Source organism: Pomacea canaliculata, linkage group LG11, assembly GCF_003073045.1.
Source record: "Pomacea canaliculata isolate SZHN2017 linkage group LG11, ASM307304v1, whole genome shotgun sequence".
Taxonomy (NCBI): Eukaryota; Metazoa; Mollusca; class Gastropoda; order Architaenioglossa; family Ampullariidae; genus Pomacea; species Pomacea canaliculata.
Genome location: NC_037600.1, coordinates 6,462,874 through 6,488,389, shown reverse-complemented (window position 1 = coordinate 6,488,389; position 25,516 = coordinate 6,462,874). Strand labels below are relative to the sequence as shown.

At 35.9% G+C, this 25,516-nt stretch overlaps 1 protein-coding gene across 1 annotated transcript; it reads right to left on the bottom strand.

Moving 5' to 3' along the window:
* Window positions 1-96: 96 nt before the first annotated feature.
* Window positions 97-25,254, bottom strand: LOC112575684. The gene is made up of 17 exons (XM_025257663.1): window positions 25,072-25,254; window positions 23,617-23,741; window positions 22,696-22,830; window positions 21,892-22,092; window positions 21,140-21,257; window positions 20,040-20,049; window positions 19,265-19,927; window positions 18,757-18,920; window positions 17,169-17,992; window positions 13,833-14,180; window positions 6,103-6,229; window positions 5,885-5,945; window positions 4,218-4,868; window positions 3,608-3,687; window positions 2,853-3,332; window positions 2,211-2,548; window positions 97-1,303 (listed from the first exon to the last, which is right to left on the bottom strand). The coding sequence occupies exons 2-17, from the start codon at window positions 23,669-23,671 to the stop codon at window positions 867-869; spliced, it is 4,692 nt and encodes a 1,563-aa protein (XP_025113448.1). The 5' UTR covers window positions 23,672-23,741; window positions 25,072-25,254; the 3' UTR covers window positions 97-866.
* Between the last annotated feature and the right edge of the window lie 262 nt (window positions 25,255-25,516).

The following is a 25,516-nucleotide window of genomic DNA, read 5'->3' as shown; positions in this document are numbered from 1 at the left end:
TAAAAGACAAATGCTGTTTTGTTCACACATGATATACAAGTTTACAAATGCACTACATCTGATATAACACTAAGAAACAAAACCAACAATAATTGAGCCACAATTTTTTTAATCATTTCAATTACTTACACATTTCAAAAACTAATGGAAATTGTCGAAGATTTTATTAGGTGACTTATAAATGTAGTAAGATTGAATTAAAAGTAGCTAACATAAAACTAACAAATGTCGTTCTGAACTGCACGGGATTGAGAAATGAATGTGCAGCTAATGCTTTGGTCACTGAAAATTTAGTATCGCATGTTTTAGAAATATACTCCAGGAAACGTAGAAGATATTTACTAGCTGCATCTATTTTAATCAGCGGGGGACTTTTTCGTAAACAGCCCACCCTCAGTTTTTCAGAAATGCTTCACCCAGCTCGGCACAAGTGTCTTTATTGAAAAACCCAGGGTGAGACAAACACGGCAACACGGATGTAATGTCACTTGACTACTCGTGAAATATTTATGGTCAATCACGCGGCGAAGATAACGGAGGGCTTTTTGGAGACTTGTACAGAGCAAACCCATGAGTAAAACCAGAGGTAAAAATAAAGTATATGATTCCTGGCAAAACTCGACACACGGTTTGAAGGTGTGACAGAAGCAATGACCAGAAATTATTGCTACAATATTATCAGAGTTAAAACTGAATACAGACTGCAAAAAATCGTCACAGTTCCCATCTGCCTTCTTGGATACGAGACGTGGTCTTACATATAGAAAACCTGAAAATTATCACACACACACACACACATGCTCTCTATTTTGTTGACCGACAGACAGGTTATAGACATTAGGCTTTAACAAGCTTAATAAACTTGTTCATGATAGTTTCGAATGAACCAAGACCAACTGTGATGTACAGCTTGTGAGTGCTCGTAGCTTATTTTCGACATCTTTTACATCAGTATCTGTTTCCACGTACACAAGGATTTTTTTCCTGACTCTAAGTGTCTTCATGTGACGAAAGTGCATCGCCCATGCCGTGTTGCTGTCGTCCATAGCAACGACTTCGTTTCCATCGGTGCTGACAGCGCGCACTGTAATACCTGCCTCTCTCAGACCTTTCAAAAAGCTGTGATCATCTTTGACATCTGGTATTTGTAAAAGCTTACCAAAACTAAATTCAAATAAAATCAGAATATCGCCCAACTTCAGAGGCAATGCTGCTGTCCAGGATGGTGTTGCTTCTTGAAATTTTTCCATCACGACTTCTTTACTGTTTAATTCACTGCTTCCTTTTGCCATGTTGCAATCATCTGAACAGAATGCGAAACGGTGTTGACTAAACAGAAATTAAAAGTGCAGTGGCTATAACATAATAAAGTTACCAAATTATATATCACAATGTCACTATAGGTAAGCTCAGCATGTTGTACAAATACTGAACACGTAAAACTCATCGTTACACGGAGCAACATTTTACATCTCTCACAGTCAAGGGAAGAAAAGAAAGAATTGTCTGGATACCTCACTTGAAGTTTGCAGGAAAACAGCTTAGATCAGAGGTGTATCAAGGCACTTAAGGAGAAAAAAGGAATCGGTTCTTTAATACGAAAATAGAAAAGGGCATGGTTCGAAGTATGTCCCAAGAAATCAAAAGGTTTGAGTGAAGTAGGCACAAGGGATTCCACAAAGTCAAAATCTTTCAAAGCATGATGACAAAACAGGAGAGTGGCTATTAGTGGATTATATCTTTAAGGAGATACGACATGGAGCAGGTACTGAAGAACAATCAAGACCAGAGGAAAACAGCTCAGCAAACATCACAGATCATCAAGAGGCACCACGGACAAAACAAAACCACAATCCATTGAAGCAAAGGGGTATTAGTCTCTTATCATTATCATTTCTTGAAATTCTCTGGTGCTAATACAACTATTTTAATTATAAGTAAAATAGCAAAAGACATGCCTTTTACATTGATTTAACTTTCTCACATTACATTAAACGCCCATAAATTTGTTGTTTTTTTTCAAAACAGGGATAAAATAATAATCACATCAAAGTAAAACTTACATAAACAAAAACCATTAAAAATCTGAACTCGTAGCCTTATGTGTTGGTTGGTATCAAGTTGTTTAAACTACACCTGGTTTTATACTTTTAAAAGTGGTCTGTCATAGCAGTAATGGGCATGGGGTTCTAACAAACTCACATGCTTACCTGTTCCAGTAAATAGTAGTTTGGTTAGAAATTGTCCAACCTCTTTCCCACACTCTACACTATCATTTAATAAAACTTTTCGTGTTTTTCTGGACCGCTTTAAAGAAAAGTGCTTGACTGTTGGACCAAAGGTAGGGTATTGATGAAGATTTTCATATGTGGTAGCGAGTACCTCCGCTCCTTTCACTTCTCTAAGCACAGCCGGGGGACGAGAAAGAGCTGTGGTTAGAATCATCGTGTAACCTGCTATCATGTATTCACAACTAATCCATGTGACCCATAAATTAAGGTCTGAAACTTGTGCAGTTAGAGCTTCGCAGAATGTTTGGACACGTTTTCTGGAAAATAAAGGAAACAACAACAGTCTGGGTAAGTAAAACATTCTTTGACATAATCGTCAAAAATAGTTTCAAATATTAAACGAGTTCTTACATTTTATACTGTGTTTTGACTTTTTTAAAAACAAATAACAACTATTGCCTAAAAGAACAATGCTATTAAAAGTAGCTGTTGTTGCTAAAAAGTGCATAAATCGTGTTTGCTTTATTAGAAATGCGTTTTTAAGCAATGTAGCTGAAAACTATGGTATGCATAATTTAATAAAATAAGTTTAATACTTATATATAACATGTAAACTATTACCCATCAAGATGCACGCCATCAAGTAAGACGCAAAGACGTTTTCCCTTTGCTTCACTAACTATGGTCTGGATGCCTTGATCCATAGACTTGTCAGAGGAGAAATCACATTGAAAGTTTTGAGTGCAACCAAATGTTGATTGAGTAGTCATCTCTTTTTCTTGTGATTCTTTAAATGATTTTATCTGATTTGCAAGAAAAGGATGACACTTGGATGAGATATCGCTAACAATGTAAACATCATGGCCTTGTGACAGCCACTGACATCCAGCAAGAGTCAACATAGAAGTTTTGCCGCTGTTAGGGGGTCCAACAAGAAATAACTTTTGTTGCTGCAAAAGCTCAGTTGTGTCTGCGGGCAACACCAGGTGGCCGTACAAATCTCCAGTCAATGAGATAGCTTGAGATAGAGTCTTGGGTAAGACGAAATGTTCATATTCCCCTGGAACCTGCAAAGTTGACTGAGTCGCTGGTCCCAAAAACCTGGAAAAGACATTTTAAAGTTGACTACACTGCACAGTAAAATAAACATAAACATAAACATAATAAAGTGTATAGTGATATCACTGTTATGAGTTTGTGAATCGTCAATCCCTAGATATTCAAAAAAGATTAGACTGATGTTAAGAGTAGCAAAGTCTCACCTGGATATTAATTTGAGGTAAAGATCATTATTCATTCCGTAATTGTCTTCTGTACGGTGAATCAACCACTTCCAGCTGTCAAGTATATTAGTGATCACTTCATTACCTACTTACCAAGGCTTCCTGGGATCTGACAGGTCCTCAGCACACAAACAACGTTTAGTGGGTTCTTCTCCTAGACAGCCGCGTAGTCTCTGTTTTACACATTCACATGCATATATCTCTATACATATCCACGGAAGAAGAGAAATGCAGAGAATGTAAATGCACAGTTATAAAACATTTCACTTGATATAATCGGGATAGGAAAATACTTAGATTTATACTTGTGTACTGTTTGTTTTTAATTTTAGCATTTTATTTTATATGTTTATTTTAGTGACTTAAAATATTAAAATAGTATCTATGGATAAGCCATTTATAATATATTTCACTTATTGTTAATCCCTATATTCGACTTCAAAAAAACAGCTATAAATAAACCCATTGGCAAAATGGCAAAAACGTGACCATGGAACATTGTTATGTTACTACAATATTTGTCACTAAGTTAATGTCTATTTATTGTAATTTACTGCATTACTTGTAGTAGCCTTTTTGTCTTCTAAAATAAAACTGGCTACTAAATAATAATCTATAAATTACCAAGACAAATTTAATGACTTAAACTTAGTTGTTTATGTCTTAAAAAAAAATAAATAGCCATCACAGTATCACATCCAACCTCGACCACATCCTCATGCCTTTCCACAGCACGTTTCAGTGATGAGCGGGTCAGATTGGGTAGAATCAAGGTAAAGCCAACCTTGGTCAACGAGCAGACATCTTGCATGAGATGTTTTAACATTTGTTCTGCCTTTAAAAGTTGTTGTACGGCTTCAGTCACTTGTGAAGCAATTCGTTTATCAGTTGTTTCTTCATCCTCTTGATTTTCTATGTTTCCGACACTTTTCACCACCCCAGCTAGTACTCCTTTTACTCGATGAATGATCAGCAGGTCAAAGCACGCGACTTGTTTTTCCACATTTTGAAGACCAGAGGGCACAGGAAGACTATGTTGTTCGTATTTATGTCCAGGGTTGTTTAAGTAGTCGTCGTACTGGAACTGTGTCAAGACAAACATTCTTTCATTTCCATATTCCGCCAAGGCACGTAAGCAGTGCAGGACGTGCTGCATGGCTCGGTCCTGCTGGACATCACTCGGGTCACAAGGGTCAGATACGTAAACCACTTGACCGACCACTGACTGTGGTTTGTAGCGAATCCTGTTAAAGTAGACTGGAGGCACGAAATAGTAAGATTTAAGCATATTTGGATACATTCTTTTGACTTGCTCCTCCAGATACTCTTGAAACATCCTTGTGGTTTCTTCTATCTGTTTCCAAACAAATAAATTTTAAGTACAGATGGCTTGTTATGCTTTGTAAGCGGCAAATTCTTCATAGCATTTGTTTGATTTATAGCGTACAATACAATATAATTTTCAACAAACAAACGAAAAATGAACAATATTCAAAAGCTTGTATTTGATTTGCCATCATTTATTTCTAAATAGGAGAAAATCTCAATACGGAGACTTGTGGAAACTTGCGTTTTTATTGTCGGCAAATTTATCTATCTTCAAAAATATGGACCGCATTTCTTTAATTTTTTTGTTAATTTGTTTGCATATGAGTTATATTAGCAATAAATATATTTTGTCTATGAACATCTTATTGATCTTCTTTAAGTGTTATGACAAACGAATTTTAAAAAAATGGAAACATTTGTGTTCTGATATTTCAAAAAACGTCCACAAATCTCTATATTCATTTGTTCTAAATTTAAATAACTTGAACTGCACTAAGATATAATCAAGGATCATGTTTTTGATGATATACTGATTTTTGTATATTACCATACCTTTTTTGTTTCGTTTAGGTTTGGGAAGCAGATAATTGAGGATCCTCTATCGGGAAGAGTTTGTATAAAAGATCATTTTTCGCAAAAGAGATTTTTTTAGAAAACTCTAAATATTTAGGAACACTTCATGTGGAACTTTTTACGAAAATTTTTATCTTTAATAGTCATGGAGATGTATATAGAACCAAAATTGCTAGCAAAAATGTCTTTCTTTGATTTTTAACAGACCTTTTCATTTTAATGTTAGTGACAAGTCTTTGGTCAATCATTGCAGAATAGCTTTATAGGCGTCTTTAAATATTACATATATAATCATTATGGTATAAAGCAAACCATTCTGTAATCTAAGTACCAGAAGAACACACAATTCTCCTGTATCTTAAACCTTATTTCTCTGAGACAATAATATTTCAGTTTATTTTAATGCACAATTACATTGTTGCTCGTGACTGATATGATTTGTTGTTCTGCAATAAAGAGTTTTCTTACATTTATCATCTGTTGGCCTTCTTCAGTGTCTGGCTGCGTAAAATTCATACACCGAATCTTTCTGGAAACATACAATTATACATTCAATTTTTCATTGTTCACGTTTGTGTATGTATTGAAGTATCATTCTCTCATTGCTTGCAGCCATCACCTTGTCTTTAGCTTTCAAGAACGACTTACAACCTTTCGAATTGTACAGTGAGTTTCTTTTCGCTTACCCCTTATTTCTCAGTAAGAAGAAGATCCCACAAGCTACAAGCAGAAACAAAATTGGCAATCCAATGGACAAGCCAATCGCTAAATTATTGGGTATACCATCCTCATCTCTAGTGGGTTCGAACCATTCTATGACAACAAACAGTATTAAACATGGTGTAAGACACAGCACTGCAATAAGGATTTATTTATGGATAAAGATAAAACATAAAACTATATGTGAAAAGCTGTTAGGATTGATTCTTAGCAGAATGTAGATAATAATATGGACTAGTAGAATCGGAAATAATATATAAATACAACCTTTATTAGTGGCGTATAAGGAGCACATTTTCTGTTGCACAGAGTCATAGCCCGAATGCCAACATGAGTAATTTCTTTCTTTCGCTTTAGTCACCTCCATTATCTCGACAATAAGATAAGAGAATACCTCGTGGTTGTACTGGTAACCGTTTTTAACTCTACATCTTGTTTGTCCTTCTAAAATACTTGGAGTTAATCAATTTAGCATAAACATTGATGTGAACTGTTTTATTATGCATGAGATTTGTTAAATTGCTAATAGACTCAAATGTAAGAACAAACCATGTATTTGTAATTTTGTTCTTATGTTGCAATGTAGTTAAATTTGATTTGAAGCGTTTTGCGCAGAGGTCACAGCATTGATGTATCGTTAGGTTATAGAGCCTCTCACTAGATGTTCGTGGCTGAGGTAAAGTTCGGTGCGAAAGTGAGCTGTTTGGAAGAATGTTTCTGATTTCTTATTTACATGCTGCATCGTCCTGCGGGAAGAGGCCGTGTGTCCAGGAGATAATAGAAGAGTTGGAGACTTCCAATGAAGGACTGATAGAACCGAGGGATGATGACATAAAGATCTGATTTTCCGTAGGACGTACAGGCGATGCTGGCTCTTACGGAGAGTCATCCCGTGTCGCTGATGCAAGTGTTTTCGTGATGCGTTTCTTTTCTTTCAATAACGACTGTGTACGCTCAAAGAAATCGATACAATAGACTTAAAAACCCATTGAAGTTTGCAACTGTGTCTTATAAATCTTTTTCGATCTTATCACCTGCTCACAGAAAGTTTTTTTTTCTAATTTCAGCTGCTGCTAAACAAAATTAATAATTTACTTTTGTGAGTAACATCCAAATTTACGTACTGAGTTTTCCCTTTAAAAAATAAAATAGGAACTTACCAATTTTAACTTGTAAGTCACAGGTCTTAAAATACCTCGGGTGGTAGCCAGCCACCTGTCAAGCGTATATGCCTGTATTGTTTGTAGTCACCCTTTGAATGGTTAAACTGAGTGTTGTATTGACGATCCCATTATACTGGACATTCGGGCTTTGAATACACTGCATAGTATCACCATGCCACCAACAGTCGAGGACAGCATCTGCGGATAAAAACAACAGTAAATTATTTCGTTATTCCTATTCAGTGCTTTTGTTACAAATCGTCAAGTCTCGTAATTTTTAAGATTTTTTTTTAAATATTCGAAATAGTCTCTTTAAATTTTTAAATGCTGTAATCTCTTGCCAACATTTAGTGCGCATACATTGTTTTAGTTTTAAACAGGCAATGGGCTATTTTATTGATGATGTAATATACAAATTTGTGGTTTAAACAATTAAATTAAAGACACGACACTATAACCAAGATGTACAAATCCATGACCATACAGACACAAGTAAATGTGCTAGCAACACATAACAACCAACAGTGAAAGTATCGATACATTCAAGACTGGCATTGCACAGTCAGATCGCCATACAATGATATTCAGAAATTTCATAAATGAATGCAACTATCACGTTACAACGAAATGAAATTTGTACAGGACCTTAACACGAAGGTCTTGTTAACATCTCGTAATCTTTATTACATTTGTTTCCTTTTACGTTAAGTGGGATCTATGTATTGTGTCTCTCAGTGAAGTCTCATTCTCGGTTTAATCCTATTAGGTTGATAATAACCACCCCTGGTCGAAATGGTCTTGTAGCGAAGTAAGTTCCAAAGAGGATAGAGGACAATGACAAAGCTTTCCATCATTCAATTTTGTGTTTTATTAATTTTGTTTAACATGTTCTGTATAATCAGCTTGGTGTAAAAACATGCTCATAATGTACCAAATAAGACACAATGGGACTTTCTTCACGTCCTCTGGTCCTATAATAAGCAGCCTAAGATTTGTTTTCAAATTATTGCTCACTGCTCTGCAAACAAAGCCAAAGAGTACTTAAGGGCAAGATAAAGCTTTAAATATTGGCACGTAAAGCTAAATATGTAAGATACTATTGCAAACATTGGTTATTTTAAAGATCTTGTTAACATATAAGCCTACATTTTTCTTTAGTTGTACCTTGAATAATATAAGCGCAGACGTGCAAAAAGCCAGTGCTGGCCATGGATCACATGAGTAAGACAGCTTTTTCATACTCAGATTTGTGATTGTAAATAAGCTTTTGTAAAATATTATTATGCTTCTTGGCATTCTGGTATTATCGATATTCAATGAAAAAATAATACTTTAGAGGACTTATGATATAAAGCTCTTTCTAAAGCTCGACAAGCAGACATTTTGGGTAATCAACGCGCTTTTTTCCGAATACTTTGTTTTAATTAACAGTCGATGTGTCCAGGATTATTGGATGAGAAGAAGAATAATGTCTTCTAAAATTTCTGACATTAAATTATCATTTATTAATTTACCTGAATTTATTCCTTTATTGTAATGGTAGACGGAAAAGTCTTTTTTGGTAACATTGAGGTCCTCGGGGAAACTGCAGGTCAGAACGGCATCCTGTAGTGGCTCCACGATTGATACAGAGCATGTGATGTTTCCACCTAAAACATAAATAAAATCTGATTGTCATGGACCAGTCCGTGCCTCAGTGTTTTTCGGATTATTTTAACCCTTCTGCGACTAAGTGACTGCAAGTTTAGATAGTATGAATGAGAATGTCAAAGGGGAAAGGGTTAATGTGAAGCGAAGTATTTGGTGAACAGGGCTCAGCAGCAGAATTATGCAGGAACGAGGTAGTGAATATTGAGTCTCAAGGGAGAAATCAGTTACGAGATGTTAAAAAAGAAACTATTATTGAATTTTAAGCATAAACAAGAATACAGAGCAAAGTTTAGAACTGTACGGCCTCATGCCACGTAATCCATGAAGACCAAGGTCTTCTTAGCAAGAATGTCCAACCTAGAGGACAGATGGATCTTCCGTACCCAGTTATGAACACCTTAGAGATCTGCTACTAAAAGAACTATCAAAGTGTGTCAAAAGACTTATCCGTCTACCTGCAAGAGAAGGGTTTGCCCACATCTGATGTTTTGGCAGAGCAGGCTGAGTACTACCGAACGGTACATCTGAATAAGTCTCTGACAAGGAAGTCCGAGACATCCATGTTTGCCAACGTGGGCTGCAACGCGGAGCAGCGGAGGATTTGACAAAACAGTTCAGAGAACTCGAACGAAAATACGATGAGAAAAAAACACGGAGGCACGTACTGATCCGTGATATTTCTTCCCCCTTCGGTTTTTTTCAAAACATGTGTAGTTAACGCATAGACAAATCGGATAAATAAACTCCTGCTATCATGGTTCTGCAAAGGAAGACGAGAAGATGTAAAAGCATTGTGTGGACTGCTGTTAAAAGTACTACTCAGAGAAAAGATGTGTTTTCAGGGTGTCTTCAGCTGTAACTTGCTTATTATAATATACATACTGGCAGACAGCTGTAACTTATATGTCAAGAGTCTTATCTACATGGACAATGAGTCTCATATCCCAGTGAGAGGAATAAAATATACTTAATTGCATTATTGTGCATCTTAATTGTGCATTTATAACGCCATCTTCATTTGTTTCACTAGCACAGTATGTTGGCTTTTAAAAACACCAAGGATGATTTATAATGAAATGTATATTTTATATATGAAATGTATATTTTAATAAATATATTGTCACCCTGATAAATAATACATTACCGAAATTTTCTAATAAGGTTTGTGTTCTTGTAATATTTATGAAATGGATTCTTTATTTTTCTGGAACAAAACAGTAACTAAAATTCTGCCCAAAATGATCATATGTAATTAACATTTTTTGCCATACCTTTCTATCGCACTGTGCAAATAATGTATATTTGTTAACTTTATTAACTTCAGTTTCATTACCTTGTGCTAGTACGAGTGCGAAGTGTAGACACAAGAGCAAGATGGCAAAGTTCATGTTAGAAAAAGAATAGTTTTTGTCCTCAAATACACAAGACTCTGAAGGTCTTACTCCGGGTAATCAGGCTGTCAACAAGAAAAGAAAGAGTAAAAAATACTCTGTAATAAAAAAATCAAACAAAACATAAAATAGAAATTCTAACTTCTCAACACAATATTTTGTACACATTATTTTTTCTCTTTTTGTGAAACAAACTACACAAATCTATTTTTAAACCGCAAAACAAGCATTAACATTTTTATCAAATGGAAGTTGTTGACCTTGTTGTACAAAGCCAGAAATGATTATCTATCCTTTGATTTACAAACAAATATACTAAGCATTTCTAGAAAACCTATGAAAGATAGCTTCATTTATGTCTTCCCTTCTGAAGTATCTGAATATATATGTAAGTGTAGCAAAGCGCGTATTTTGAAAAGGAATTGATAAAGCTACACAAAGCGTACTTACACGACCATACCTGATAATAAAAAAGTTGTTTCAAAACATTTAGCTGAATAGACTTCTATGCAACAGGGAAAATCCAGTCCCGGGTTTCTGTTCCTGTCACTAGTCTACTCATAACCTGACCTGCCTCGCCATTTTAAGCTTAGTCTAAAATGAGTTAACATGCGTCCTCACTACTGACCCTCGGTCTAGTATCAATAAAAATTTAAGGAACTATCCTTGATTTTTTTCTCTCTCTCTGATGTATTAGTTTACATTCCCACTCGTCTATGCATGCACTAGTCAAAGCTGAATGTTTGGAACTTTCCCAAAATAATCAAATTAATACATTCTTTTCCGATGTGTTATCATTAAACCTGTAGGCTAGTAGTCTATGCTTTCTCATACACACAGGTACAAACATGCAAGCATGCATGCAATCACATGTAGCTAGGATTTAAATTTGTAATTCAGAAAAAGAAACATAATATCCTTGGATTAAGACTGTTAATAAACCTATATTGTTAGAGTACGTTAGAATTCTTTTATTTGGTGGTATTCAAAGCAGGTTAAAGCATATTGTAAATATAAATGATTTCATTCTCTATTTGTCAAAATGGCGTAAATACACAATGATTAAAATGGTCGCAGCGGGGAGACAGTAGTATATAATGTCAATGTAACACTGGCAACACATCTTGTCTGACCCTAAGCAAACAAAATAAATCTGGTAAGCCTGTTGATCTCAAATTATATTAGATAGTATAAATATAAATAACAGGTACTCACACACAGCAAATCACATGGATTTCAAGCAACATCGGACTACATTACTCTTCGCACTGATATAAAAACAAATTAGGGGAAGTCTCGTCTTACCTGCAGGTTCTGTCGTGTCATGTTACTTATAATAGGTATTGCAGCTAATCTAGGACAGATAACAGTAGGCTAGTGGTTTTCAGTAAGATGTCGGTTGTAGTTTTAATTATGGATTACCTACCTGACGAACCACTTAGTTAGTTGGTGTAAACTTTTGTGGGCTGATGTTGGAAATTATTTTTTTTAATTTTTTGCGACGTCTAGAAATCGTATCTCCCCACCTTTGAAAATCTCTTTACAAGTTACTACACCTGTCTCCAGGCCTGACGAGGGAAGGGGGAACAGGAGGGATGGGGTGTGGAGTACCCGGGTCCTGGATGTGAAGGGAACCCAGCCTTGGTCAGTGTATTATTTTTCTTTGTCCTGCAAGTAAATCTTTAAAGAATATCATAGCATAACACGTGGAAAAGTCGAGTTTCAATTCTGCAATGTACTATTCCCAGAATTGGTGTGGATGGCCCGGTGGCGCAACGGTTAGCGCCTGTCACTTCTACATTGAAGGTTGGCTGTCCTGGGTTCAGCTCTCGTCTCGGCCACGCTGTTCTTTCTCTACATGTGGCATCTGTTTACAATACTGGCTGCCTTGCTGTGATATAGCCGTAGTTGTTGGTTTGGTGTAAAATACGTTTACCTTCACCCGCCTCCCAGGACTGGTGGAGTAGTTAACTCAACTAGTGTAGGAAAACCGCTACACGCCTATTAACTATAACGCAAAGACAGTCTAGAGAAAGTATCATTTGGATATATGTAATATTTGCCGAACAATCAAAATTATCAAGTGTAAAAGTGTCACACTTCCAGTTTACATGCTCATTCTTTCCCAAAAAAACTCGAGATTACTTTATCTTGGGGCGTCCGGGGCCAGAGTAACAAATCATTATTTTTTTTTTTATTATTTCGTCTTCCTACGAGAACTCAATCACGACTTTTTAAAAAATATGGTTTATGTACATATATATAGAGAGAAACATGCAATAACATAAAAAGTTAGTATCCATTTCTTTGATTATATCCATTTAATTAAATTCTCTAGTTGTTTTGTCTGTATATACTCACACAAATGTAGTCAGCGCACTCATCTTACACCAAAATGTTCATCTGGCGCATATTTGTGGAGAAATAAGGAAACATGGGAAGTCAATACACTAAACAACAACACGTATGACCTCGTGACAGCTGTAAGCAACGAGACTAGCAGCTGTTGCATAGCCAGTATCAATTTAAAGCTAACCTTTTTAATTATATTTACATAAACAACTGTCGGATCTATATGATGCACCGATGCCAGAACTGTATAATTAGTAAAGTTTTAATACATGTGTGCAAAATTTGCTCTTTCTTTATGCACTCAACACGGGTGGCTGATTTTGTCCCGCTAGCTTGTTTACGCAGTATACACATATTGCTGATGCATTGTTGTAATTTTTTTTAGGACTTTACAGCTTGTGTTTTCAAACAAAATTTAATAATAAGATAGTTTATGCATTTCTGAACACAATTATCTCCCTTACATGACAAAGGACATACGTTTGAGACTGTTAAACGACTATGCCGACAGAAACGGGGTACAGACTCAGGATAACAATTCAAAAAAAGTGTCAGGCAAAATCAAATAAAGAACAGATCTGTAGTATTCAGCAGACATCAAATATGGAAAATATCTAGGGGCACTGCATAAAAAAACAAAGCAAAAACAAAAAAAAAAAAAACAAAAGAGAAAAAAATCCAAACGAAAAAAGACCAGGGAGAGTTCTCCCACAATACAGGCAGGAGAGACACATCATTCTTTAGTATGTTCACTTGCCTCTATATGTAAAATACCATTTTCAAGTTGAGAGTAATAAATATTTATAGTAGCAAATCCACAAATTGGTGTGCACGCTCTCTACTTTGTTGACCAACAGACATCAGGCTCCATAAGCAAAACACCTCCATCTAATTCACATTTACAAAATAATTTCAGAAGTTTTAATCTATGCATCTAGAAAACCAGTAAAACATAGTTTTAATGCTTTAAATATTAACGCTACGTTATAGGTGTCTGCTTTCTACATGTTTAACAAATAAATTCAAACAAATGAAAACAAAAATCTTGCCGCTATACTTGTTTCAAATGAACCAAGACCAACTGTGATGTACAACTTGTAAGAGCTCGTTGTTTAGTCTCGACATCTTTCACATCAGTACCTGTTTCCACGTAGACAATAATTTTTCTTCTGACTCTCAGTGTCTCCATGTGACGAATGTGCATCGCCCACGCCGTGTTGCTGTCGTCCATAGCAACCACTTTGTTTCCATCGGTGCTGACAGCGCGCACTGCAATACCTGCCTCTCTCAGACCTTTCAAAAAGCTGTGATCATCTTCGACATCTGGCTTTTTAAAAGGACTACTATCACTAAATTCAAATAAAACTAGAATATCGTCCAACTGCAGAGGGGATCCTCCTGTCCAGGATGGTGTTGCTTTTTGAAATGTTTCCATCATGACTTCCTTACTTCTTAATTCATTTCTGCTTGTTGCCATGTTGCAATCATCTAAACAGAATGCAAAACCTTCATGTTGACTGAACAGAAATTAGTAGCAATAACATGAAAATGAATTAATGAGATTTACAGCACAATGTCACTATAGGTAAGCTCAGCATGTTGTAGAAATCTTACAAACGTATCGTTACACGGAGCAACATTTTGCACCTCTCACAGTCAAGAGAAAAAAGAAACAGTTGTCTGGATACCTAGTTTGAAGTTTGCAGAAAAAACAGCTTAGATCACAGCTCTATCGAGGCACTTAAGTAGCAGGACAACACAAAACACACCTATAATGGGCGACATATTTAAAGTGAAATGAGCTAAAATCTTATCTTCAGATTAATTTGCAGCATAAAGGAATCGGTTCTTTAATACGAAAATACAAAAGTGCATGGTCCGAAGTCCGTCCCAAGAAAGTCAAAAGGTTTGAGTGAAGTAGGCACAAGGGATCCCACAAACTCTAAATCTTTTAAAGCATGATGACAAAACAGGAGAGAGGCTATTAGTGGATTATATCTTTAAGGAGATACGACATGGTGCAGGTACTGAAGAACAATCAAGAACAGAGGAAAACAGCTCAGCAAACATCACAGATCATCAGGAGGCACCAAGGACAAAACAAAACGACAATCCATTGAGGCAAAGGGGTGTTAGTCTCTTATCATTATCATTTCTTGAAATTCTCTGGTGCTAATACAACTATTTTTAACTATAAGTAAAATAGCAAAAGAAATACCTTTTACAGTGATTTAACTTTCTCACATGACAATAAACGCCCATAATTTTTTTTTCAAAACAGGGATAAAATAATAATCACATCAAAGTAAAATCTTACAAAAACAAAATCCATTAAAAATCTGAACTCGTAGTCTTATGTGTTGGTTGGTATCAAGTTGTGACATCGACAGTTGCTCTTTCGAATGGTCGAAGACAGGAGCGGCTGAGTGGGTCGCTTATCACTGGCTCTGATATGAAGCTCTCTGTTTGCCTATCTATATTTTTTCCTTTCCTTTTTTTTTCTCTTCTGTTATTCAAGTATTTCCACAACACTCTGTACCAGTCAAGGGACTAATGAATGATTGACTCCGATCGCTTCTCACTTTTCCTGTTTCACGTGTATTAGACATTGCAAAACAAACATTGGAGAAGGTAGAAACAACGATTTTCACTAGCAGTTCACATATACACATTAAGTAAATAATTCACACTCGAATATTCATTTAGTAAAGACTTTTTAGTGCCAGTTTTTATTCTCGCCTTATTGCTTGAATGCATTCGATATATGGAAGTATTGTAAAGTCAAATTTTTGCATAGTATGAAAAATTTTAAAGGATATTCGCATATATATATATATTGATGCAATCACCCTCCAAACATCCAACACTCGCGCGTACACATACACACATACCTAATTCTGTCGCTCACTTTTTCTTCCCCCCTTATCACATCAAATACCAATAACTGGATATGTATTACAGTAATTCAAACCATATACACAGATATTGTCAGGATCAAGTACAGGATAACGCTCTGGTCGACATTTATGGAGCTCCTCCTCCACTCCTAATTCATAAGAGCAGACACACATGCACATATATTTCGGATTATATATAATATTAAGTTCGATTTTCTAGGTCATAATTCGAATTAATGTCGGAAGAAATTATTCTTTAGAAAAAATCTTGTTATTTGTTGAATAATGGAATAATAAAACAAAAATTAAAATGGTGAGCATACAAAGATTTTTATTACTTTTGTCAGCAAATTATTTATCATCGAATTGATAATGATATTCGCTTTAGTCTTTCACAGAGTCAGTGATTTACTTTTTATCTTTATACAGATCACATTTTATTTCGATTTGCTTACAAGACGGAAATGTTTGACTGTAAATGATTTTATGAAAGGGTGATAATTATAAGAAAGAAATATTTTTAAGTAGAGCTATGGCTTAACATTTTAGCACAATATTATGAGTTTACATGTTACTTTGAAACAATTCTGGCTTATCCACATTCCATAGGCCAGGATCTTGCAGGGAGAAAAGTCAAACAATGAAGGGTTGTAGACAACGGTAAAAATATTTAAGGAACAGCTGCTTGAACCACACAAAAAAAACTGTGGTAAGCAATTGATTTCGAAAAAAACAAAATGTACACAAAGGTATGTAAGAAACAGTTGGCTTCAAAAATATAAACATTTGCTATGCATAAAAGCTGGCGTGAGCAGAATAAAGTTTACATTACCGTTAAAACATGAACTGAATATTGCAAGTAAAACAAATAATTACTATAGTTGCGTGCATATGTAAGATAAGTGTACGTTAAAGAATATTTATTTGTTATGCAACAGGCCAACGTTTTATTCACGTCTGCTTTTATTGTTTTATCCATCAAACATCCATCAAGGAATCTATCAAGTCTTCACGTTGTGCACCAGGATCAGCTGTGAAGTGCAGCAAGTCCAGCATCGCAATCTGTTCCATCTCACAGTGATGTCGTTACTGTTTGTATCATCCTCAACAAACACCACCACCTTTCTTCTATATCCCAGATACAGGCTGGATTTTGCCACCAAAACGGAATTTTTTTCTTCCATGACTACGGTAGACTGATTCGGGTGGCTAATAACTTGAACCGGTATACCGAAATCCACGAAAGACTTTACCATTGGTGTGTTTTCGCTCACATCACTTTCGAAGAAAATTAAGATGTCTTTGTATTGAATAGGAGCACGATACATTGAACGAAAGGCGTCTAATTCTTGTGGGGTGGCATCTATATTGATGTTTTCAACTGTGGGGAAAAAAAGAACAAGTGACTATCATCTCACACACACACACAGAAGAGCGAAAAATCTTTTATTTTTCAGAGGCATCAGGTCTCATACGCAGACTTAGCATCAGTTAACGTAAACAAAAGTAGCTTCATGTAAATATCTGAGAATAATAACTATCTTAATTGAAAGTAAAATTGCAAGAAACGTCTACTAACCTTTGTTGCGGAGATCGGTAGTTAAAAAGGTGATTATGTTTACCGAGCAAAAAGTACACCTTCTTGGGGGACGTTTTAAAAAATGCCCTTCACCTTGGTGATACAAGTGCTTGACTCGTGGACCACTGGTTGGTACAGAACACTGATTTTCAGTGTGTTTTCCAACCCCGAATATACATGTCCTCTCACACGCCTCTCTTAGAACTGAAGGAGGACAAGTTAAGCATTCTGTGAGGAACTCCACCCGCAGGTCTGGCACTTTGGGTTGGAGGTCCAGGTCTGTGCAGCCAGCGCCCCACATGTGAAGCTTGGGGAAACGACGATGAAGCTCCGTTAAGAGGAGCACGACATTTTCCCTCCTTTTCCTGTATTTTTGCATTTGAAAGTTGAGCTCGTCCGCAATGATGTAGGCTTCCTTTGAATTTTGTTGAATAATATCAAGTCCTCTTCTGACATCAGTAGTGTCTTCTAAGTCGAGATTTAGATGAAACACTTCTTCAAGTACTGAAGATACTTTATTGGAGATTAGCTGCTGTAGATGTTTTGCAACTTGTTCACCCCCCGGCGATGTGCTAATTATGTGCACTGGATGACCCTCAAGAACCCATTTTCTTCCCACCAGTGCCAGCATTCTCGTTTTTCCTGTTCCAGGTGGTCCAGCAAGGAACAAAAAACGCTCATTTAGTAACTTTGTCATGTTTGGATATAAAAAAGATCGCTCAAACATATCTCCTGTTAATGACACGGCGTCACCCAGGGTCTTGGGCAACTGATATGATTTCGTTTCCATTGAAAGAACAGTCGTAGTTGCTGGTCCACAAAATCTAGAAAACACAACAAAAAGATACCGTAAATTTTTACTAAACGTTTTACAATGTTGTATAAACTGACACAAACATACAAATTAGTAAAGAAAATTACTAGTTATCTGCAATGTTACTATCATCAGCAGATGAAATCGCTACAGAAAGCACCAATGAAAAGTGTGTAAAGTAACTCTGTCAGAGAGAAGATAGTCATGACTCCGGGGAAAAAAATTATAACCATCACGTTCATAACAACTCGTAGTGATAATAAAATGAAATAAATACACAAGGACTTTACACAACTGTGTGTTAGGCGTGTGAACACCTCTCAGTATCTAAGATGCCAACGATGACAACGAATCAAATGTAGAGGACAGAAAGGCGATGAGAATGTAGACGCATAGTTATCTAAAGCAATGAATTGTACACAGATAAAGAGCGATAAGCAGGCAGATGTAGTTGGTAGTAACTGAGAATTACACATCCACAATCAAAGTAGTGTGGAGACCCACATAGAAAGCCGAAGACGAACATACGTTGCTATGAAGTCGACCGCCATATAATAACTATCGACTCTTTGGAAAAATTCAAGTTGATTAAAGAATTTAAGAAAAAAAACAGAATAAATTAATTTCTAGGTTATTCCTTTTTGCTCCTCGGGGATCATAGAGCCACAAATAAATGGTAATCTATAAAAACCCTAAATGACTGCATGACTTAGTAAAGACAGTAACGTACAGCATATTATAGGATATATTATGGGATATACATATATACATTACCTTCCTATTATCGATAAGTACAGATTATCGTTAAGTGCAAAGATGTCTTGACTTTCCGTTGCCAGTTTATCCCACTCTTCTTTAAACTTCTTGACAAGGCAGGAATTAGGTTGCAGACATTCAGGAATATTTTCGAGATATAGCATCCGAAGATCATTTGTGCTCTAAAAATTATATCATTATCATCAATCATCAATCCATCAATTATCAACCTACCATCCACTCATCCATTATCATAATCAGAATCATTATTATTATTGATACCACTGATCTTTACTACATTAGAACTAATACTACGCCTACTTTAAAGTCGTTTAATTAAACATGGAAATACAAGCCGTTTGTGATAAAAGCTCTTCAGCTAAACCTCTTAAGTCGTCAGTGCCTAAAGTGTTAGCTGCTTGTTTACTACTCAGATACTCTAACTCCACTAGAGAATGCAAAATACTCTGAAGCTGGAAAAAGAAGGACAAACGTGTTTAACCGTGAACTGAAGTAAATTTATTACCTGATTAATGTCAGGAAGACTTTCGACTGTTGGCTGTGCAATGCCGAAAAATACCAAGACCTTGCGAACTTTGGGAATATTTTCTTTGTCTGACATAACTTCAGAGAGAAATCTATCAGCAATATTTAATTGTTCGGTGGCCTCTGATACTTGGCTTAGCCTAATTGTATCATTGTCAGGCTGACCTTCGTCATCATTACTGCTACAATCTCTTACAACTCCAACCATCACACCATATCGTCGATGAATGATAAGGAAGTCAAAACTCCGGTTTTGCTGGTGTTCGTGTACAAGAGAAGACACAGGCAGCAGGTGACCTTTGAACTGCTCGGGAATACTATTCAGGTAGTCAGTGTACTTAAACTGGGTGAGCACAAACATTTGTTCTTCTCCTGAGATCGCCACGTCATGTAAACAGTTGAGGACGTGCTGCATGGCTCGGTCGTGTCTGACGTCACATGGGTCAGGAGGTTCGAGCACGGTGACGGTTTGATCGGCCACATCCAGTTGTTTCTCTCGAGTTTTGTTTAAGTAGACTGGCGGTACAAAATATGCCGACTCAAGTATGTTGTAAAACATATTTATTACTCCTTTCCCCAAATATTCTTCAAACATTCTCTTGTTTATTTCCTCCTGGTTCGGTCTCTGTCTTTCGTTTTCGATCTTGAATGAAATAGTAAATACAACACTCTTAAATCTTGATTTATGCCATGATGAAAAATATAATAATATAATAAATAACTATTTTTTAATTCAAAAATATTACATGACATACCTCTAGTAGCCTATATAACAAATTAATAAGCAATACAATGTAGATTAACAGATTTAACTTGTCTTTCCATCCAAAAGATACATTTTTATTGAGTAGCCTTACCTGAGTGCTCTTTGGTATATGAAGTAAAGTAGAACTGTACATTGTCGGACATTAGAACTGATAGAGCATTCAGTGTTTTAACAAGGCCGTGTAGGTCCTTTCACTTTGCTTTGCATTTTAGAAAGTTTCTATTTCAGAAATTCACTAACAGATGGACTTTAAGAGGTGGACCATTTTTTTTTGGGCTTCTACGTCAGCCAGATTTGATTCCATTAGACTTTTTAAAGGTTACATGTGAAAATTAATGTGTATTTGACCAAAGGTTGATCTTTAGAAGATTTGGAAGCTATAATAACTGATGCTAATTCTGGTATTAGTGAAAATCAGCTGAAAAATGTCTTTCTGAGAACTTCAGAATCATTTTATCTTTCGTATTAGCCACCTTGAAAATTACCAAGAATAATAAAACGTTTGAGCATTTAATCTCCTAGTTATTTTTACATCTTATTTCTGTCTAAGATACACAGCTGAAACTATTTTAAGCTGCACACAGGCTTTAGGGACACACTGCCTATATACATATAAACACAGGAACACTAAAACACGGATTCTTCACAGACCCGCGGTTACAATGTGCACAGTTTTTGACACTTTTATTTCCAAAAATGGGACTAACCATGGTTCTTACTTGCAGTGTCGGATGATCTTCTGGGGGCGACTGTGAAGCATGAGGTTCATCAACCGCAGACGCAGTGTTAGTCTCACTACTTATACAGACACCGATATGAAGTTCAAATATTTTGAAATGTGTTCTTAATATCTTTTAGAGTAACACATATCAGTTGAAAATGTATTAAAGCACTAGAAACTAAAATTGATTATTTAAGGTTGAGTACAAATTTTAGTAACTGATGTATTAATTTTATTTTTCTCTTTTAATTGAGTTTCTAAAAATCCGAACCGTATAAAAGTCGCTTTGAATAACAAGAAGTGCTTTAACAGTCTTGGCAGGTAAGAATAAGCTTAACCAAAAAAGTAACTTCTAACTCTTAACTCACCTTGTATACAATAGTTTAAAGACCCCAAGTACTATCGCCAACAGTAGACCTACCACGGTCGCCACAATTTCCCAAGCAGAAAGTCTCTTATAAGCTGCTTCTGTGGTTTCTATATTTACTAACAAAGTTAAAAACACGCGCATGTAAATTGAAGCAAAATTTTTTGTTGTTGATAAAGTTAAAAAACGCACAAAGAATAACTAGTTTATAGGATGATAGCCAAGTAATCCACGTACATCAAAGTGCGCATGCTGGGATATATATATATAAGTAGACTTATCAATGGCATGCATGGACATTTCTTTCTGTCACTCGACAAATGATATCTTTAGAAAGGATGGATTTGGCAGACGATCAGACGATCTTCTCGCGGTCTGTGTTTTGATGCCAGATTTGAGTTTTTGTAGGAGGTACAGCTGCTGTTGGCTCTTACGGAGAATTCCTTTGTAACTATTGGTAGCGTCTGACCTTTCTTTTCTTTCAACAACGACTCTATACACTCAGAGCAATCATTTTCATGAACTTAAAAATCCCGAAGCATTAACAACATACAGGCATGGGTCTTATGAATCGTTGTCGATATTTCCACCTGACCAAAAAAAAAAAAAAAAAAAAAAAAAAAAAAAAAAAAAAAAGAAAAAAAAACAAAACAAAAACACTTTTTTCCAATTTGCCCTGCTGCTAAACGAAATTTTAAAGTTAATTTCGTAAGTAACATTCAAATTTACACACTTAAAAAAAAGGGAACTTACCAGTCTTAACTTCTAAGTCGCAGGTTTTAAAATACCTCGGGTCGTAGCCAACCACCTGACAAGCGTATTTGCCTGTATTGTTTGTAGTCACCCGTCGTATTGTTAAACTGAGTGTTGTATTGACGATCTGATTATACTGGACATTCGGGCTTTGAAAGCACTTCATAGTACCACCATGCCACCAACAGTCGAGGACAGCATCTGATAAAACCAACAGCAAATATTTCGTTATTTCCATTCCGTGCTATTGTTACAAATCGTCAGGTCTCGTGTGATTTTTTTAAGACTATAAACTTTTGCTGACATTTATTGCGTATCCATTTGTTTATTTTTTTCAATAGACAATATGATATTTTATTGATGACATAACGTATAAATTCGAGGTTTGAGACAATTAAATTAAAGACAGGACACTATCGCATGCATGCCCATACAGACATGAGTCAATGAACTAGCAAACCATCACAACCACTTGTGAAGCTATAGACACATTTACGAATAGTATTGTACTAATATCAGTCACCATACAACGAATATTAAGAAATTTCATAAATGAATGACGAATATCGTGCAACAACGAAATGAAATTTGTACAGGGCCTGTACTTGAAGGTCTTGTTAACCTTTCGCACACTTCATTACATTTGTTCCCTTTTAAGTTTCCTATAAAACTGTGTCTCTGAAGGATGTCTTATTCTCCATTTAATTTTATTCCAATGATGATTTTTAACCCTGGTCGAAATGGTTTGGTAGCAAAGTTAGTGCGAAAGAGGATGAAGGACACAGCGAAAATGACAAAGCTTACCTGAATTTACTCCTTTATTGTAATGGTAGACTGTAAAGTCTTTTTTGGTAACATTGAGGTCCTCTGGGAAATTGCAGGTTAGAACGGCATCCTGTAGTGGCTCCACGATTGGTACAGAGCAAGTGATATTTTCACCTAAAACATAAATAAAATCTGATTCAGGAGCAAGATTTCACAGAACTCAATCATCCCAATGTAATTTTTACGCGACAAGCAGCTTTTACCAATATATATATTCAGTTAAATTACTACTAAGCCCACCTATACGAAGACTGCCTTTACTGATACTACTCCAGATAATAACAGTGATGATTAATAAAGACAAATACATGTGTAGTTAAAGCAAAGAGGAATCAGGTCACAAAAACTGAAGCTATAGTGATTCTGCAGAGGAAGAGGAGGAGATTTACATGCATTGTGTGGACTGTTGGGACTAATACTCAGGGAAGAGGTGTATCTGATGTTTTATCATGATAGACAGCCTGATAGAAACTGTCAACTGTTTATCATAAGAGGCAGAGTAAGAGACAGCTTTAACCTGTTTGTCAGAATAGACAGACTGGCAGACAGCTGTAACATTTATCAAGAGCAATGTCTGCAGTGACAATGAATCTCACATTCCAGTGAGAGAAATAGAGTATAATTAATTCCTTTATTATGTATCTTAATTGTGACATCATCTTTTTGAATTTAGTAGTACAGCTTGTTGGCTTTTAAAAAGAGAAAAGTTAATTTATTATAAATCGTATATTTTATTAAATATATTGTCACCCAGAAAAGTAATACATTTCGCGAAAAATTCCAAAGCACGACCTTTGAGGCTAACAGCAAATTTAGTTAACATCTTTTTTTGGTATACATTTCTAGCCTACTGGGCAAGTAATGTATATTTGTTAACTTTATTAAATTCGTTTTCATTACCTTGTGATAGTACGAGAGCGATGTGTAGACACAAAAGCAAGATGACAAACTTCATGATGGAAAAATACTTGCTTTTGTCCTTCAAATACACTAGATTCAGGACGCTCTTACACCGGGTAATCAGGCTGTCAACAACAAAAAAAAAAAAAAAAAAAAAAGAGTGAAAATTACTTTGTAATCAAAAACAAATCAACAAAAAGTAGAATAGAAACTTCTAATTTCTGAACGAAATCTTTTGTGCACATCATTTTTCTCTTTTGTGCAACAAGCTACACATACCTATTTTTTTAAACCACATAACCGGTATTTTATTAAAGGAAAGCTATTGACCTTGTTGTACAAAGCCTGAAATAAATATCGTTTCTTTGATTTACAGCCAAATTTACTTAAATTTTTAGAAAACATGGGAAAATGGCTTCATTTAGGCATTCCCTTCCAAAGTGTCTGAATATCTCTGTAAGGTAAGGCCTTTTTGTCCCCTTCATCTTAACGTTTGAAATCGTCATTGAATACCCACTGATAAAGTTAGCAATTAATGGATTCTTTGGTTTGTCCGAATCGGCTCACTTTAGAAAGAAATTAAAAAAGCCTCATATTTAGAAAAGGAATTGATAAAACTATACGAAGCGCAGATACACGAATCTACTTGAGAATAAAGAGGAGTTGTCCCTTAAAAAGTAGCTGAATGGACTTCTATGTAAAAGGAAAAATCCGATCCCGCGTCTCTGCTCCTGTCACTAGTCTACTCATGTACTAACCTGTCTGAATTTCAAGATTAGTCTAAAATTGGTCAACTGGTTTCCTCACTACTGAAGATCGGTGTAGTGTAAATATTAATTTAAGCAACGATCCTGGATTTTTTCTCTTTCATGTATTAGTCTGCGTTCACACTCGTCTATACATGCGTCAGTCAAAGCTGAATGTTTCGTACTCTCATCCCCTCTCTTTTTCAAATTTTGTGTCATTAAGCCTGTACGCTAGTAGGCAACATGATTTCTCATACATACAGGTACAAACGTTCAAACACGCATGCAATCACTTGTACCTAGGATTTGCATTTGTAACTCAGAAACAAATATAGTATCGCTTGACTTAATATTGTTGATAAACCTATATTTTATAGTACGTTAGAATTTTTTGTCCGTTTGTTCAAAGCCAGTTAAAGCACATTAAAAATATCAATGATGTCCTTCTCTATTTGTGAACATTGCATAAACGAACATTGAATACAATGGTCGCAGTCGGGAGACAGTAACTGTACCCTGCCGACCAGGAAGGAGAATGTCAATGCATCGCTGGATATCCACCTTGTCTGACCCTAAGCAAACAAACTAAACCTGATAAGCCTGTTCTTCTCAAGTTGAATTAAAAAGTATAAATATAAATGACAACTACTCACTCACACATTACTCTGCGCACTGATATAAAAACAAATGAGAGGAAGCCTCGTCTTACCTGCAGATTCTGTCGTGTCCTCTATAGCAGTTACTGAGGGGGGAATGTGGGGCATGTTAGAGTAGGATTACTGGTTTTCAGTTAAATGTCGGTCGCTGTAATTTGAGCTATGGAATGTCTACCTGCTGAACTATTTAGGTAGCAGGTGTAGGTGTTGGTGGGCTACTGTTGAAAATTCTTTTTATATTCTGTAGCTTCTAGCAATGGTATTTCCCCACCTTTAGAAATCTGTTAAGGAGTTACTACACCTGTCTCCAGGCCTGACGAAGGGAGGGAGAAGAGGATGGGGGGGGGGTCTTAAGTACCCGGGTCAGTGGATGTGAAGGTGACCTAGGCTTGGTCAGTATATTAATTTTCTTTGTCCTTTAAGTAAATTAAAAAAAAATCATAGAATAACAAGTGGAAAAGTTGAGTTTCGAATCTCCAATATTTTATACGCAAAATT